Source organism: Danio aesculapii, chromosome 9, assembly GCF_903798145.1.
Source record: "Danio aesculapii chromosome 9, fDanAes4.1, whole genome shotgun sequence".
NCBI classification, from domain to species: Eukaryota; Metazoa; Chordata; class Actinopteri; order Cypriniformes; family Danionidae; genus Danio; species Danio aesculapii.
In genome coordinates, this window is record NC_079443.1 from 49,422,602 (window position 1) to 49,440,141 (window position 17,540).

General features: G+C 35.8%; 1 protein-coding gene across 1 annotated transcript; it reads left to right on the forward strand.

The window, feature by feature from the left end:
- The first annotated feature begins 5,081 nt into the window (after nucleotides 1–5,081).
- Nucleotides 5,082–13,655, forward strand: cxcr2 (chemokine (C-X-C motif) receptor 2). Its single transcript, XM_056465205.1, has 2 exons — nucleotides 5,082–5,227; nucleotides 11,991–13,655. Exon 2 carries the CDS (start codon nucleotides 12,015–12,017, stop codon nucleotides 13,035–13,037), a length of 1,023 nt encoding a protein of 340 aa, XP_056321180.1. The 5' UTR covers nucleotides 5,082–5,227; nucleotides 11,991–12,014; the 3' UTR covers nucleotides 13,038–13,655.
- The last annotated feature ends 3,885 nt before the right edge of the window (nucleotides 13,656–17,540 follow it).

Here is a 17,540-nt window from a genome sequence, read left to right on the forward strand (position 1 = left end):
CTCATTTTTTTTCTTCGATACAGTTCAGTTTAATGGGAAATCAAAAAGGATCTTGGAGAAGGTCACCAAGAGTACAAATGATGAAAAGACAGTGCAGAAAAGCTGAGCGTATGTGGAGAAAGACGAAATTAGTAGTCCATTATAATATCTATAAAGACAGTCTTCGTGCTTTTAATATGGAACTAAGCACTGCTAGGCAGATTTTCTTTTCAAGTTTTATAAACAGCAACATAAATAATTCTCGTAAACTCTGCAACGATAGAGAGACTCACAACCCCTCCAGTCGGATTCCCAGTGAGCTACTCTCTGAAAGCAAATGTAATGAGTTTGCTCATTTCTTTACTGACAAGATCAATAATATCAGAAAGGCAATCAGCTCATCCAATCAGCCAAGTTGTGTCGAAGTCAGACTAGCTCAACCACAACTTAAGAAATCAGACATTATTTCTGATTTCATGGCAATTAATGGTAAAATCTTAGAAGAGATCGTGCAAGTTATGAAAACATCAACCTGCAGTCTTGACACGCTCCCCACATCATTCTTTAAAACGGTGTTGACCTGTTTAGAAATGGATCTTCTAAAAGTGGTAAATGCTTCACTTCTCTCTGGGATTTTTCCTAACTCACTTAAAACTGCAGTTGTTAAACCCCTCTTGAAGAAGAGCAACCTGGATAATACCATATTGAGCAATTACAGGCCAATCTCAAATCTCAAGTTCTTAATCTTCAAGGGGTGTTTAGACAATTATCAATCTGGTTTCAGACCACATCACAGTACAGAGAACACTCTTATAAAGATAATCAATGATATACGCCTAAATACAGATTCAGGCAAACTAACAGTGCTGGTACTGCTTGATCTCAGTGCCGCATTTGACACTGTCGATCACAGCATACTTCTGGATAGGCTGGAAAACTGGGTTGGGCTGTCTGGGACGGTCCTCAAATGGTTCAGATCTTACCTTGAAGGGAGAGGTTACTATGTCAGTATAGGTGATCATACAGTAGGTCAAGGTGGACACCCATGACATGTGGAGTCCCACAAGGCTCGATTCTGGCACCTCTCCTGTTCAACCTTTATATGCTCCCACTGAGCCAAATAATGAGAAAGAACCAAATCTCCTACCACAGCTATGCTGATGACACTCAGATCTACCTAGCCTTACTGCCTAATGACTACAGCCCCATTGACACCCTCTGCCTATGCATTGATGAAATTAACAATTGGATGTGCCAAAACTTTCTTCAGTTAAACAAAGAGAAAACTGAAGTCATTGCGTTTGGGAACAGAGATGAGGTTCTCAAGGTGAATGCGTACCTTGGCTCTAAGGGTCAAACAACAAAAAATAAGGTCAAGAATCTTGGTGTGACTCTGGAGTCAGATCTGAGTTTCAGTAGTCATGTCAAAGCAGTTAGTAAATCAGCATACTATCATCTCAAAAATATTGCAAGAATCAAATGCTTTGTTTCCAGTGAAGACTTCATGCTTTTATCAGCAGCGTGGTGGATTACTGTAACGGCCTCCTCATTGGCCTTCCCAAAAAGACAGACAGTTGCAGCTCATCCAGAACGCTGCGGCCAGAATTCTGACCAGAACCAGGAAATCAGAGCACATCACACCTGTCCTCAGGTCTTTACACTGGCTCTTAGTTACATTCAGAATAGATTTTAAAGTATTATTACTGGTCTATAAATCACTAAATGGCCTAGGACCTCAATACATTACAGATATGCTCACTGAATACAAACCTAACAGATCACTCAGATCTTTAGGATCAAATAGATTAGAAATCCCAAGAGTTCAGTCAAAACAGGGTGAATCGGCTTTCAGCTACTACGCCCCCCACAGCTGGAATCAGCTTCCAGAAATGATCAGATGTGCTCCAACATTAGGCACATTCAAATCAAGACTGAAAACACATCTGTTTAGCTGTGCCTTTACTGAATGAGCACTGTGCTACGTCCGACAGATCGCACTATTATGTTTTTATCTTCTTTTTCATTCTTTTATAACACATTTTATCTGTTTTTATGCTTATTTATATATATATATATATATATATATATATATATATATATATATATATATATATATATATATATATATATATATATATATATATATATATATATATATATATATATATATTACCATTTTTATTACTTGTTTTTATTTCTCTTATACTTGTTTCTTTTATTCCTGTTTATGTAGAGCACTTTGAATTGCCACTGTGTATGAAATGTGCTATATAAATAAACTTGCCTTGCCTAATGAAAAGGACAAAAACTAAACTGAATCAAAAGTAAAACTTCCTCATGGGAAAGTGTTTGGTAATCAAATTCTCAAGACACATGGTGATTAAGTTTATGTAACACTCCATACAGTTATGTCATGAAAATATTTTACATTTCCTTTCATTTAGTCCCTTTATTAATCAGGGGTTGCCACAGCGGAATGAACCACCAACTTATCCAGCATATGTTTTACACTGCAGATGCCCTTCCAGCTGCAACCCAGTAATAGTAAACACCCATTCCTCATTCACACACATACACTACAGTCAATTTGCATTGAAATACTGCAAATTGTAATGTGGATGTGAGAAATAAGGTTCGTCAATTAGCAGTGGTGCATAAATACCAGTGTTACCCAGACAATATATCTATACACTTCAAACAATATTAATAAAAGTCACTATTTTGAACTTTTCATGGTTAAACATTTATGGAAGAAAGATCAAGGTCTCATAATGCAACGCAAAAGCATTAATAAATGGGGGAAAATAAAAACAAGAATTACTAAATACTATGAAACTGCTAATTTACAGATTTTATTTACAGTGTTGAATTTATTAAGAGCTGCACGATATTGGAAAAAAGTCTGTTATAAAATGTGCAGAATCTGTATTAAATAAAATCAAGAGCAAATATAAATACAGTAGAGCAAATAAAACATAAACAGTGCTTCGTGGTTTTATGGGGAGATAACAATATTCAGGTATAAAAATTAAATTATCAAATGTTAAAATAACACTATAGTAAAGATATTCAATACATTTTTTCTTCATTAAAGTTACAAATGCAGTTTTTGGTTGATTTGAACTCTCTTGAATTGCTCATCTCTGAAATTTTGTTAATGATGACAAAATTGTATTTTTAACTTTTTTGTGTAGTTTATATTAGATCAAATTAAAAATGAACATTTTCACTAATTCCATTTAATAAAGCAGCTGTATTACTTCGTGTAGTTGTTTTATTTATTTGATTGGTTCAAATGACTGATTCATTCAGTAAAACATGACTGTGTGTTAATCGGAGACCTGGAAGGGACGTGATGGTGGGGAAAAAAAAATTGGTGTAAGAAAAAAAACTGGGTGGGAGAAAAAAACAGAATGATAGGAAAACATATTTTTAAGTTTTTTTGCGTTCCCTCACAAAGATGTTTCTCCACAAACACTTCCTGTTCACTTCACCCTCACTTCACCCTGTTCACCCTCACGTTTTGCCAAAATTCTCCTATTTTTTACCCTTCTATCCCACTATCATCCTATTATTAAGTATTTTCCCATATTTCTGATATATTTTTAATAAAAGCACGCTGAAATTAATATTAAAATGTCTGCTTTCACTTTCTTTCCATTAAAGCTGTGCATCGATCATCGCCTTTCATATGCTACCTCTGAACCAGTGAATATGAATATATATATATATATATATATACACACACAATCAGACATACATCTACCGGCCACTTTATTAGGTACACCTTACTAGTACCGGGTTGGACCCCCTTTTGCCTTCAGAACTGCCTCAAACCTTCATGGCATAGATTCAACAATAATGGAAATATTCCTCAGAGATTTTGCTCCATATTGACATGATAGCATCACACAGTTGCTGTAGAGTTGTCTGCTGCACATCCATGATGCGAATCTCCCTTTCTACCACATCCCAAAGGTGCTCTATTAAATTGAGATCTGGTCACTGTGAAGGCCATTTGAGTTCAGTGAACTCATTGTCATGTTCAAGAAACCAGTCTGAGATAATTTGCTCTTTACGACATGGTGCATTATCCTGCTGGAAGTAGCCATCAGAAGATTGGTACACTGGTCATAAAGGGATGGACATGGTCAGCAACAATACTCAGGTAGGCTGTGGCGTTAACACGATGCTCAATTGGAACTAATGGGCCATTCTCCTCTGACCTCTGGAATCAACAAGGCATTTGCCCCCACAGAACTGCCGCTCACTGGATATTTTCTAATTTTCAGACCATTCTCTGTAAACCCTAGAGAGGGTTGTGCGTGAAAATCTCAGTAGATCAGCAGTTTCTGAAATACTCAGACCAGCCCATCTGGCACCAACAACCATGCCACGTTCAAAGTCACAAAATTACCTTTCTTCCCCATTCTGATGCTCGGTTTGAAGTTTGTTTTTTTATTAAGCCCATATACAGTTTATACATACATCAACTGCAGCAGATCGTCTTGATCATGTCTACATGCCTAACTGCATTGAGTTGCTGCCATGTGATTGGCTGATTAGTAATTTGCGTTAACAAGCAGGTGGAAAGGTGGAAAGTGGCTGGTGTATGTATGTATATACCCTAAGTTTATTTACACAGTTTATTTATACGCTTAGTTTATACACTCAACTATTAAATTTTTTAATAAACGTTACTTTTATGAACTTCTTAAGGTTAAAAGTTTTTGCAAGAAAGATCAAGGTACCATCAAAATAAACAGGGGAAAATAAAATAAAAACATCAATCACAAAATACAGAAAACTGCTAATTTACATATATTTTTTACAGTTTAGTAACCAAAATATTTTGTTTTTAGAACATTTTCTGACATTTTATTTAAAAAAAATATATATTTGATCACTTTCGTCCTCATTCTCCCCTACTGTATATTTGTTTTTCATACCGCATTGTTCTGCAGACACAAGCATTATCAAGTTCCCTGTATCTCTGACAACACACCTACAGCTGTTTTTTTACCGTCTTGTGAAACTCTACTACTGATCTTATCTCTGCTCTGCCTCATTTTTGATTATTCACACAGGAAGGAGAGAGACGGCAGACTAATAACCAATCGTTCATAAAAGACAGAAAACTGTCAGAAATCAGTCAGTAAGTGGATAGCGTCTTCTGAATTGTGCTGAAAACCCCCCATAGACAGACCTGAACGCTGGTAATATCAGGAAAATCACAGAAGATAAAACGGTGAGTGAAATAAATCTTTCACTTAATGTGATTTATTTTGGAGAATTCTTTCATATGCATGCATTTAAGTATATACCCTACAAGCTAAATTAATATTAAAAAACACATCACTTTTATTCTGGTAGTGTGTTATTGACAGTTCGAAAGCAGATTTACAGTAAAAAAAATTAAATAGCATTGCTAATTTAGTAAAGTTGATCATTTTATGAAATAAATGCAATTAAGCAACTTATTCAGCCTAATTTAGTACAGGTTTTATTCAAATTCATTTCATAGCAATGTGCATGTCACTAATTCCATTGGTTTTGAAGCAGTTCTGCAGATGATGGGTGTCTTTTTTTAACATTGTGTTGATTCTGCTTTTATAATTATAGCATCACATTTGCATTCATTTAGCAAATTATGTAACAAGAATAATTTCACTATAAGAAAATGCCCACAGTCCACTTTTTTGGTGCACACACTGTAAAAAAGGCTTTGCCTACTAGATTTTTTGTTGTTTAATCCAAATATCAAAGTAACAAAGTCCATTTGTTTTGTTGTCAGAAATATTAAGTCAAAATTAAGTGAGTTTTCCCTTAAAACAAGCAGTATGATTGATCTGCCAATGATGTAAGAAAAATAATCTTGATTTTCGTGCTTGATGTAGATTATTTTGCCAGTTTTTAAGGAAAAACTCACTTAATTTTGACTTATTATTTCTGTAAACAAAACAATATTTTTTTACTTGTCTAGAAAATACTATTTCATTTAAGAATGTTTAGATATTTGGAATAGATTTAAAACAAAAACTATAAGCATGTTTTTTGCATGTGCACCAAGGTTTAGATGAGATACTAAAAGTCCAAGCACTATGAAAGCACAAAAAAAGCACTATGAAATAACAAAGTTTGAAACAAAAATGTAATCAGTTATCGACAAACAAAATAGTTTCTTTAATTAAATAAATTCATTAACACTGCTGTACAAAAGCAAATTCCAGTAGCTAGACACATGGTCAAAATTGAGTTTCTGTTTTATGACAAAGTCTCATGGTTCAATTTTGCCATATTAATCACACACTGAAAAAAATTATTCAAAAATGATTCCTTGGATTTACTCATTTTTTTAAGTTAAGTGGTTGTAAACAATTTATTTGGGCTGAATTTAAACAAACAAATTAAGTTGAACATTGCTTAATTTAATTTGTTTGTTTAAATTCAACACAAATAAATTGTTTTCAACAGTTTTGCATGCAACACTTTTTCAGTGCACCACTTGTTTGACTAGCTGGTGTAAAAATTTTAAAGGGCATTTTTCTTTTCAGTTTTAGTGTTTACGTACTGCACTTTGCCTTTGTACACTGTAAAAATGCAGGGTTCCACACAAATCCTTTACGTTGTCCCAACTTAATCGTTTTTACAAACTTAAGTGGATTGAACACTAAACAATTAAGTTGTCCCCCCAAAAAATCAAGAATGGTGTTGTTTCAACTCATTTGAAATAAGTAGTTTAAACAAAAAGTAATTTTTTTTATTGTATAGCAGAACACTTACTAATCAGTATGCAGACATTTGACCAGTGGATCACACACAGAACACGTTTTTCCATTCCAGTACACTATTTTTCCATTGTTTTTCTATATAAACATACTTGACGGACATGTGTGATCGTTACGCTTTCTATTGCATCATCTCGCATATGAGCCCTGCATTTCTAAAACACTGAGTCTAGTTAAAAGAATATACAATATAAGTAGCGCTGCTTATCAATGTCCGTTCCAAAGCAGTCGACCAATCAGAAGAACTTAGAGGTGGGGCAAGCATTGTGAACTCATGCTAAGGTCACACTTTAGTTTAATGTATTCACACTATTAGCTAAAACTTTGAGCTCAAAAAAACTGTTAATTATTTATTAATTAATAATTATTTACTTGGCAATCACTTTATTTTACTGTATTCACACTATTAGCTAAAACTTTGAGCTCAAAAAAACTGTTAATTATTTATTAATTAATAATTATTTACTTGGCAATCACTTTATTTTAATGTATTCACACTATTAGCTAAAACTTTGAGCTCAAAAAAACTGTTAATTATTTATTAATTAATAATTATTTACTTGGCAATCACTTTATTTTACTGTATTCACACTATTAGCTAAAACTTTGAGCTCAAAAAAACTGTTAATTATTTATTAATTAATAATTATTTACTTGGCAATCACTTTATTTTACTGTATTCACACTATTAGCTAAAACTTTGAGCTCAAAAAAAACTGTTAATTATTTATTAATTAATAATTATTTACTTGGCAATCCCTTTATTTTGTGATTGACAAGTGTTTTCTGTTTACTTAAGGTGAAATGCATTACGGGATGTTGATCTCTGCTCTGTCGAGTTCTGATGTTGAAAATTCAACTGTGCAGTTTAACAAAGTGACTTTTATTGACATTTTAGTAGAATAATATAATGTAAAAGAAATAATAACTAAGTCTGTAAAATAACAGAAAATGTACAGGCAGTTTATTACAAGGTTTATGTAGTGTAATATACAACACCAACCCAGACAATATATCACTTTAAATTAATAAAAATGTTAATAAAAGTCACTTTTTTAATTTTTTCAAGATTAAAAGTTGTTGAAAGACAGATCAAGGTGCCATAATGCAATTCAAAAGCATAAATACATGGGGAAAAATAAAAATATGAATCACAAAATACAGAAAACAGATTTTTTTTACAGTGTAGTAGTTGAGTTTAGGTATTAGATTAGGGATGTAAAATAAGATCATACTTTATAAATGCTAATAAACAGTTCATATCTTAATAACAGGCAGGCAATGAACCAGTAGTAAATGATGTCAAATGTTACTTGAGGCTGTGTGTCCTCTAAAGCATTTTTGCGCTGCAGAAAAGCAAGAGCCGTTCAAAAAACGCTCAGCTGTGAGTGTTTTTGCAGCGCAGGATTTTGTTAGTCGGTTAACAGTTGTGTGTTATAGTTCTTCCCCTCTTACACTGTAATTGGACCACTAGCTCAAAAATGACATTAATGGGCATTCAAGTTTTTAACTTTCAACGCCTGAAAAAATGCAGAGCAATTTTTTTTCAATGCTAACCATAAAACACCCGCTCAGCGCCTCATTATACTGCAGGCGCTCATGTAAACACGTCGCTACCATTGACAATAAGGGCCTACTCACACTATGCTATCCGAACCGTGCCCAGGCCCGTTTCCCGGATCATTTGATCGGCACGGTTCACTTGGCCGGCCCTGGCCCGGTTGGAAGAGGGGTGCCAGAGCACGGTTCACTTGGGCTTTGGCGTGGTATGCTTATAGTGTGATTGCAATGCGTGCCAGAGCCCGAAACTGAAGACAAGACGTGACTTTTACGAGATTGTTTCATATGGATTTATTAATCATTCTTACTGTTTAATGAACACAAACTGTTGTAGGTTATTAAAGATGCAAACCCCACACTGCACGACAGCTGCACCTTCAGCAAACCTCCTAATTCCTGCAGCATGAGGACTTTATGATTGTTTATGAGCGTCAAAAGTGGCTGATCTGTTCGGCGAAATATTTGACTGTGTGTCACTGCATATCAAATGAATAAAATGATATAAGTAAAGAAATCTTGACTGTGCTGAGCGAGAGCGCTTACTGAACAGCGCATCATCGATGACGTAAGCATGCCCAGGCCCGAATGTACTGTGAGTGCGGGCCGTCGGGGGAGACGGGAGGGGGGACAAGCGTGCTTTGGCCCGGTTCAAGGCAACTATACATAGTGTGAGTACGCCCTAACAGAATATAAATGCTAAGCTTGAGAGAAAAAAAACACTTCGGTGGACACTCATGGTGCATCCGAAATAGCCTAAAACTCAGTAGGTACTACATTTGAATTTACTACATGATCGTAAGAAGAGTATGTTCTATATAATATGAATGTGAGTATGAATAGAATTGGGACATCCGCCATTTGTCATTAGTATTACAAATTATAAGTATTACAAATAAAGTATACAACATGCAACGAGAGGCTTCTCACTAACAGACAAAGAAACTGATACCAGATGTTCTCAGTGGCAGTGGCAGTGAAGTTAAATTCAATTATTGAAAAACCGTCGTGACAAATATGCTTGTTAAACGTAAGATATGATTATTTTGTTAAAAACGCTGTAGATGTGGTCATAATTTTAGTAAAATCTGAAAGTTGATTTTTGTATGTTACATAATTAATAATCTGTACAAACATGGTGAAAACGCTGTAGAAGTGATCAAGTGAAAATGTAAATACTTGCAGAGATTTATGCAAATAAAGTGCTGCATATTGATATTCATCCATTTCCTACATTGTTAAATTATCATTGATAATTATTGTAAGAAATCATTAACATGATCAAGTGTCTTCACAAAGATATATTTTATTAATTATTGATAAAAACCAGTGGTGTAAAGTAACTAATTGCAAATGACTGTAATTGAGTAGTTTTTCTCAGGAATTGTAATTTACTGTGTACTTTTACTTTCCCTTGGGTACATTTTTAGTGCAGTATCGGTACTTTTACTCCACTACTTTCCTTCAACCTGCAGTCACTACTTTATTTTTACTTGTCTATGGGGATTAGAAAAATCAGTCCTGCGAGTCCAATCAAATCACACATTGAAGGTAAATCGCATCATAATGAACTACCTCAAGACATGGGCGATTTATAATTGCAGCAAGCTGTTTGGAAGTATTCAAGAAGACGTCCAAAGTCTTTACACACATTGACCCGGAGACTGTTTAGATGCATGTCACTGATGAGAAGATGGCGGCTGTTTACTGTATGATGACCGAAATGTCCTTAAACACCTAGCAGGCACAAGACGTCAACATGACGTCAGATTGACGTTGTACCCTACTGTAACGAAGACGTTGCATTTTGTTTGGAAATGAAAATTGAGTTCACGGCAGAACTCAACGTCAGGCCAACGTCCAATCTAAAAGCAACCAAATATCAACGTTTAATTATGTAACAGCTTGACGTTGTGTGGACGTTACCACTATTGACATTTATCAGACGTTGGATTTTGGTTGCCATCCCTCATGAATAAATGTCAGTTTTGACGTCATTATGATATTGGTTTTAGATGTTGGGTTACTTTCTAACAACCTAAAATCGACCAAATATCAACATCATTTGATGTCATTATTGGACATCAAAATAATTAGAGGCTGAATTTTGGTCACCTGATGTCACAACCTAAATCTAACCTAATAATAACGTCTTATGACGTTGTGTGCCTGCTGGACAATAACTAGATGCACTACAGAATGTTACGTTTACACACATCCATAAATGACATGTAAACGCATTAATTTTTAACAGCGTAATACTCACTACTTACTCCTCTTGAGTATTTTTGAAAGGGCTACTTTTTACTGATACTTTGAGGAGTATTTACAACAGATACTTTTACTCTACGTGCACTACATTTTTTTAGGCAAGTAATGGTAATTTTACTTGAGTATGATTTTTACTTTCTACCAGTGGGTAGCATAATCGCCTCACAGCAAAAAAGTTGCTGGTTCAAGTCCCAGCTGGGTCAGTTGGCATTTCTGTGTGGAGTTTGCTGTAGTGTATGTGTGTAAATGTTAGAGTGTATGGGTGTTTCTCGGTGTTGGGTTGCGGCAGGAAGGGCATCCGCTGCATAAAACATATGCTGGGTAAGTTGGCAGTTCATTCCACTGTGGTGACCCCAGATTAATAAAATGACTAAGCCGAAAAGAAAATGAATGAATGAGCAAATTTGTTATTTCAGAGGTGAGTATCAAACTAGTAACCCTGTACATGAATTGGTACCTAAGAAGTAGCTCTCAGTTTCATAAAGGTCGGTGACCCCTGGTTTAGAAACTTTGCCGTGTGAAAGTGAACCGCACCAAGAACAAACAAAAAAACACAATTTTAATCAGAACAAAACACTCAATCTACAGTGTGAAAGCACCAACCCAGGCTCATTCTGATTACGTACCCCTATATACATTTCTGGAGAGAGCAAAATACGCTCAGGAGATACGTTTTTTTGCAGTTTTTGTTTTCGTGAATCCACCAGAGGTCGCTGTGTACACTTTTTCAAATCTTAAATTTCTCTCGCGAGTGCCATTCGCACCTGCTATTCTCACGTAAATCCACCAGAGGCCGCTGTCGACTGACTGACTGACTTTCCAACCGATCGATCCCCCCAACCTTCACCTTCCCTAAACCCAAACAATAGTGTTTTAAAAAGCACGGATTGACTCGTCCACCGCCTTCTCTAAACCCAACCGCAGTGTTTTAAAACGCAATCCAGAAAAAGAAAAACCTCCTGATTTTTACCACGTTTTCAGATTTTACCACATTTTCACCCTGTTTTTACTTATTTATTTAATTTTTTGGCTTCTGTTTTTGTCTTACTCGCTTTTTGGAACTGTTCTTCACCAGACTCGAACCCCGCCATCGTGATCAACTTCTTTCTGTGTCTCAAGTCTGCCGACATACATGTCGAGCTACCGGACAAACGGATAAGTGCGGGAAAGCCTTCCACGTGCAAGTAAGCGGTCTGCTGGTTAGCGAGAAAAGAAACAGCGTCACACTACCCTGTAGCGTTTGTTTTAAAAATTAAATGCAGCCACACATAACTCTGGCTACAAAATTTGTGATCTCCAGAAATGTATGTAGGGTTACGTTTTCAGAATGAGCCTATGTTGGAAAGCACCCACACATTTTCTTCTGTGTGAAATAAAGTGTTTCTCTCTCCACAGCTGCCAGTCGATCTTCTTATAAACATGGAAACTGCTACTACAGAGTTCCCGTTTTACCTTATGCCTCCTTGCCCGGAGACCGTGACGAACCTCAACAGCACAGTTCTGGTCGTAATCTACATCATAGTCTTCTGCCTGAGCTTGCTGGGCAACACCGTGGTCATATTTGTGGTTTTCTTCATGGACAACCGCAGGACGTCCACTGATCTGTACCTGATGCACCTGGCAGTCGCTGACCTGCTTTTTTCCCTCACTCTTCCCTTCTCGGTGGCTTACCTCCATGCCGGTCATTGGCCCTTCAGCACCATCATGTGCAAAATGATCTCTGGCGTGCAGGAGGCTACATTTTACTGCAGCGTTTTCATGCTAGCGTGCATTAGCATCGATCGCTACATGGCCATAGTAAAAGCAACACAATTCCTCAACCGAAAGCTCCATCTGATTGGGATTGTGTGTGCGTTGGTGTGGCTGTGTGCCGGTCTCTTATCTCTTCCTGTTATGGTGTACCGTGAAGCATTCAAATATGATGGTGTGGCGTATATATGTGAGGACAATGTGACCGCGGAGAGCACCGACAGCTGGAGGATGAGCATCCGCATTATCCGTCATACTCTGGGATTCTTCCTGCCGCTCGCCGTGATGGTGTTCTGCTACGGTTTCACCATGTTCACCTTGTGTCACACGCGCAACAGCCAAAAGCAGAAGGCTATGCGGGTCATCTTGAGTGTGGTGCTGGCTTTTATCATCTGCTGGCTGCCCCATAACATCATAGAGTTTACAGACATCCTGATGCGAGCCGGACAGGTGGAGGAAACATGCCAGCTGAGGGATAACATAGACGTGGCTTTGTATGTGACACAGGTGATGGCGTTCGCACACTGCGCAATAAACCCCATCCTGTACGCTTTCATTGGGAAGAAATTTCGCAACCAGTTGCTGATTTCTCTCTTTAAGAAAGGCCTGTTTGGGAGAAACATGCTATCCAGATATGGAGTGGGATCCTTTCAGAGCTCTGGAAGCACTCGGCAAATGTCTGTGACGCTGTAGTAAATTAAATGTGTGCAGGCTTCAATAAACATGTGAAGACATGGCAGGTGTGGTAGGTCCAAAAGTTAGGTTAGGATAAGGATAAGGATAAGGATTAGGATGAGGGAAGGGTAGGGTAGTTAGGGTAGAGTAGGTTAGTTTAGTTTAGTTTAGTTTAGGTTAGGTTAGATTAGAATAGGTTAGATAGGTTAGAGTTAAGTTAGACTAGATTAGGTTAGGTTAAATTAAGTTAGGTTAGGGTTAAGTTAGGTTAGGTCAGGTTAGGGTTAAGTTCGGTTAGGTTAGGTTAAATTAGGTTTGGTTAGGATTAGGTTAGACTAGGGTTAGGTTAGGGTTAAGTTAGGTTAGGTTAGGTTAGGGATAGGGTTAGGTTAGATTAGGTTAGGATTGGGTTAGGGTAGGTTAGATAAGGTTAGGTTAGGGTTAGTTTAAGTTAGGGTTAGGTTAGGGTTAGGTTAGGTTAGATTAGGTTAAATGTTATGATTAGGGTTGGGGTAGGTTTAGATTAGGGTTAGGTGAGGTTAGAGTTAGGTTATGGTTAGATTAGGGTTAGGTTAGGTTTGGATAAGGCTTAAAAATATATAACTAATAGTTATACCGATGCTAGTTGCTTGATTACATTGTATATATATATATATATATATATATATATATATATATATATATATATATATATATATATATATATATATATATATATATATATATATATATATATATATATATATATATATATATATAAACATGAGCATAAAATTACTTCTTACGTTATGTCCGATGAACTTATCCATCTGTAAAAAACAATCTTTAGAATAAAAGGTTTGGCATATGAAAGCACTGCTGGAGTAGAGATTTCTGACTCATTTGGAGAAAATAGCATTTAAAGTTAATAAATATAGTAATTCATATCTAGAAACACAGTTTGATGAAGTGCAACAAAGATTTTAATGCTTCTTGATGAGACTGATAAAACACTCCATCAAACATTCTTTCACAGTGTTTCATCTTAAGGGTACAACTACCAATGTGTTTCTATTAAAGAAATAGATTAGCATGTGCCATAAGTCTAAGCAAATACAGAATTTTCCACAGTTTCTTTCATAGAGATTCTTACATGTAAATTAAATTCTGTATTTAATTAAAATATCCTTATTACAAGGTATAAGCAAGAGTGTGTGTGTACCTCTAATTTCCTGTAGCTACTTTCCTGATGATAGCAATCTTTGAAAGGTTTTTTTGCGGGTGTTGAGGTGACCTGCCAAGAACATGCTCTGAACGTTGTGGGTCCATATCAAAACGATCTGAAAAACACTCTGCAGGGCTGTCAGGTTTACAAATGAGTAACAGGTGAGAGCAGAGAGTGTCTTTTTATTTTAAGATTTTACCCTGCATTTCTCATAGATTAACAAGTTTGGGGGTCATTCCTGTGATGCAAAGCTGAATTGTCAGCCTAATGTGATGATCTGCTGATAAAAACATTTCCCATTATTTTCAGTGTTGACATTTTCAGAGTGGTCCTTTAATGTCTTAAAAGGCACCTAGAAATAAAATGCATTATTATTATTACTATTATTATTAAAACAGCTGATTAATACTGTTGCAAAAGCCATGATACATTTTGCATGATGAAAAGCAAGATTTAAGGTATGCTTTATTTTCAATAATAATCTTTTATAGTACTATAATTGAATTTACTGTCACTTTGGATCAATTTAATGCATTGGTGGAATAACAACAATGAGAATTATTCCAAGATACTGCAATGTGAAAAGCAAACTATGATTTGTAAATAAAGTTATTTTAGAAAAAATAAGCATCTCAGACTTGTACATTAAACTCAATGTTGCAAAATGATGATTTCACTAAGGTCTCCACTTCCCCTCCACAAACGTACAGAGAGAAGTGAAGCAACCTGTTTTCCTTTTTCACAGGACACAACCCTGAAAAATATTACAACATAATGCACACACAAATAAACTTACAAAAATAAAGTTTGCTGCTGTAGAAACCACTAAAATAGAGAACATGCTAAATAGTCTTGTTCTACAGATGATAAAGTCCAAAGCTTAAAGGGACAGTTAATCAAAAAATGAAAATTCTGTCATCATTTAGGTGTATTCATTCTCACATTGTTCCAAACAAGTTAGGTTTTTTATTTTTATATTTTGGGGTTATGTTAAATTCAAAGGAAGATATCTAGAAAAAAGCTGAAAATCGGTAACCATTGACTTCCATTGAAAGCAAAGCAAATACTATGGGAGTCAATGGTTACAGGTTTTAATCTTTGTGTGTGTGTGTGTGTGTGTGCGTGCGTGCGTGCGTGCGTGCGTGCGTGCGTGCGTGCGTGCGTGCGTGCGTGCGTGCGTGCGTGCGTGTGTGTGTGCGCGCGTGCGTGTGTGCGTGCGTGTTTAACAGAAGAAAAAAAGTCAAAGTGGTTTGAATCAAGTCAAGGCTAAATAATCATAGTAAATAATCATTATCATTTCTACTAGGTATGTAAAGTTCATCTTAATAAGTCATCTATAGATCTGGTTTGCATAATCAAAGTCTTGAGAAACAGAAATGAGTCAAATTAATTTGGAAGCAATCCAATTCAATTCGCTTCTGCCTTCTGCATCAACAAACTCTTCTCCAATTCTTAAACTCTTTCTGTTTGAGCTTGAAAAAGATCTGCTAAGTCGCGCAGCTAAGCAATGTTAAAGGAATATTGTAGTTCACTCAAAAATGACAATTTTCGTAGTATTTACTCACTCTCGAGTGGTTCCAAACCTTTATGAGTTTCTTTTTTTCTGTTGATCACAAAAGAAGATATTCTGAAGAAATCTGGAAAAACAAATACAATGGAGTCTTGAGAAACAGAAATGAGTAAAATTTATATGGAAGCAATCCAATTCAATTCGCTTCTGCCTTCTGCATCAACAAACTCTTCTCCAATTCTTAAACTTTGTCTGTTTGAGCTTGACAAAGATTTTATAAAGCTATGCAAAGGATAATTCACCCAAAAATGAAAATTCTGTCATCATTTATGTCTCCTCATCCTTGATTTGTTCCAAACCAGTTTAATGTTTTGAACATATGAGTTCAATATGTTCAACTCAATGGAAGATATTTAGAAAAAAAGCTGAAAACTGGTAGCCATTGACTTCCATTGAAAGTAAAGCAAATACTATGGAAGTCAATAGTTACAGGTGTTCAGCCTTTTCCAAAATATCTTTTGTGTGTGTTCAACAGAAGAAAGAGACTCAAACTGGTTTGGAGCAAGTCAAGGGTGAGTAAATAATGAAAGTATTTTAATTTAGGTACATAAAGCTTACCTTGTTAAGTCATCTAAAGATCTGGTTTGCATAATCAAAGTGTTGAGAAACAGAAATGAGGAAAATTAATTTGGAAGCAATCCAATTTAATTCGCTTCTGCCTTTTTGCATAAACAAACTCTTCTCTAATTCTATAATTCTTTCTGTTTGAGCTTGAAAAAGAATTCACAAAGCTATGCAAAGGATAATTCACCCAAAAATGAAAGTTCTGTCATCATTTAGGCCCACTCATCCTTGAATTGTTGAGTTGGGGCGGGGTTATGTTGAACTCAAAGGAAGACATTTCGAAAAAAGCTGAAAACTGGTAACCTTTGACTTCCATTGAATGTAAAGCAAATACTATGGAAGTCAATGGTTACAGGTTTTCAGCCTTTTCCAAAATATCTTTTGTGTGTGTTCAACAGAAGAAAGAAAGTCAAACTGGTTTGGATCAAGTCAAGGCTGAGTAAATAATGCAAGTGTTTTTATTTTTAGGTGAACTATCACCTTATCATTTCTACTAGGTATGTAAAGTTCATCTTGATAAGTCAACTATAGATCTGGTTTGCATAATCAAAGTCTAAAGAAACAGAAATGAGTCAAATTAATTTGGAAGCAATCCAATTCAATTCGCTTCTGCCTTTGTGCATCAACAAACCCCTCTCCAATTCTTAAACTCTTTCTGTTTGAGCTTGAAAAAGATCTGCTAAGTCACGCAGCTAAGCAATGTTAAAGCAATAGTTCACTCAAAAATGACAATTTTCGTAGTATTTACTCACTCTCAAGTGGTTCCAAACCTTTATGAGTTTCTTTCTTCTGTTGATCACAGTTGAAGATATTCTGAAGAAAACTGGAAAAACAAATACAATGGAAATCAATGGTTTCCAGTTTCTTCAGAATATCTTTGTTTGTGTTCAACAGAAGAAAGAAAGTCAAACCGGTTTGGACCAAGAAAAGGGTGAGTAAACAATCAATCAATCAATCAATCAATCAATCAATCAATCAATCAAATCAACCTTTATAGAGCAGCTTACTACAATCAACATTGACCAAAATGCTTCATACCAGTTTATACAACACAACTAGAAAGTGAACAATGCAAAAACAATACAAGAAATGTCAATAAAATACAGCAAAACATTAAAACAGAGAAAAATGTCAGTGCTGCTATCAGCGATGGGAATAACGAGGCTATAAATAAATTTCAACA

Bases quoted from the DNA above. Each gene is read 5' to 3' on its own strand.
- cxcr2 (XM_056465205.1), top strand. From the start codon at position 12,015: ATGGAAACTGCTACTACAGAGTTCCCGTTTTACCTTATGCCTCCTTGC.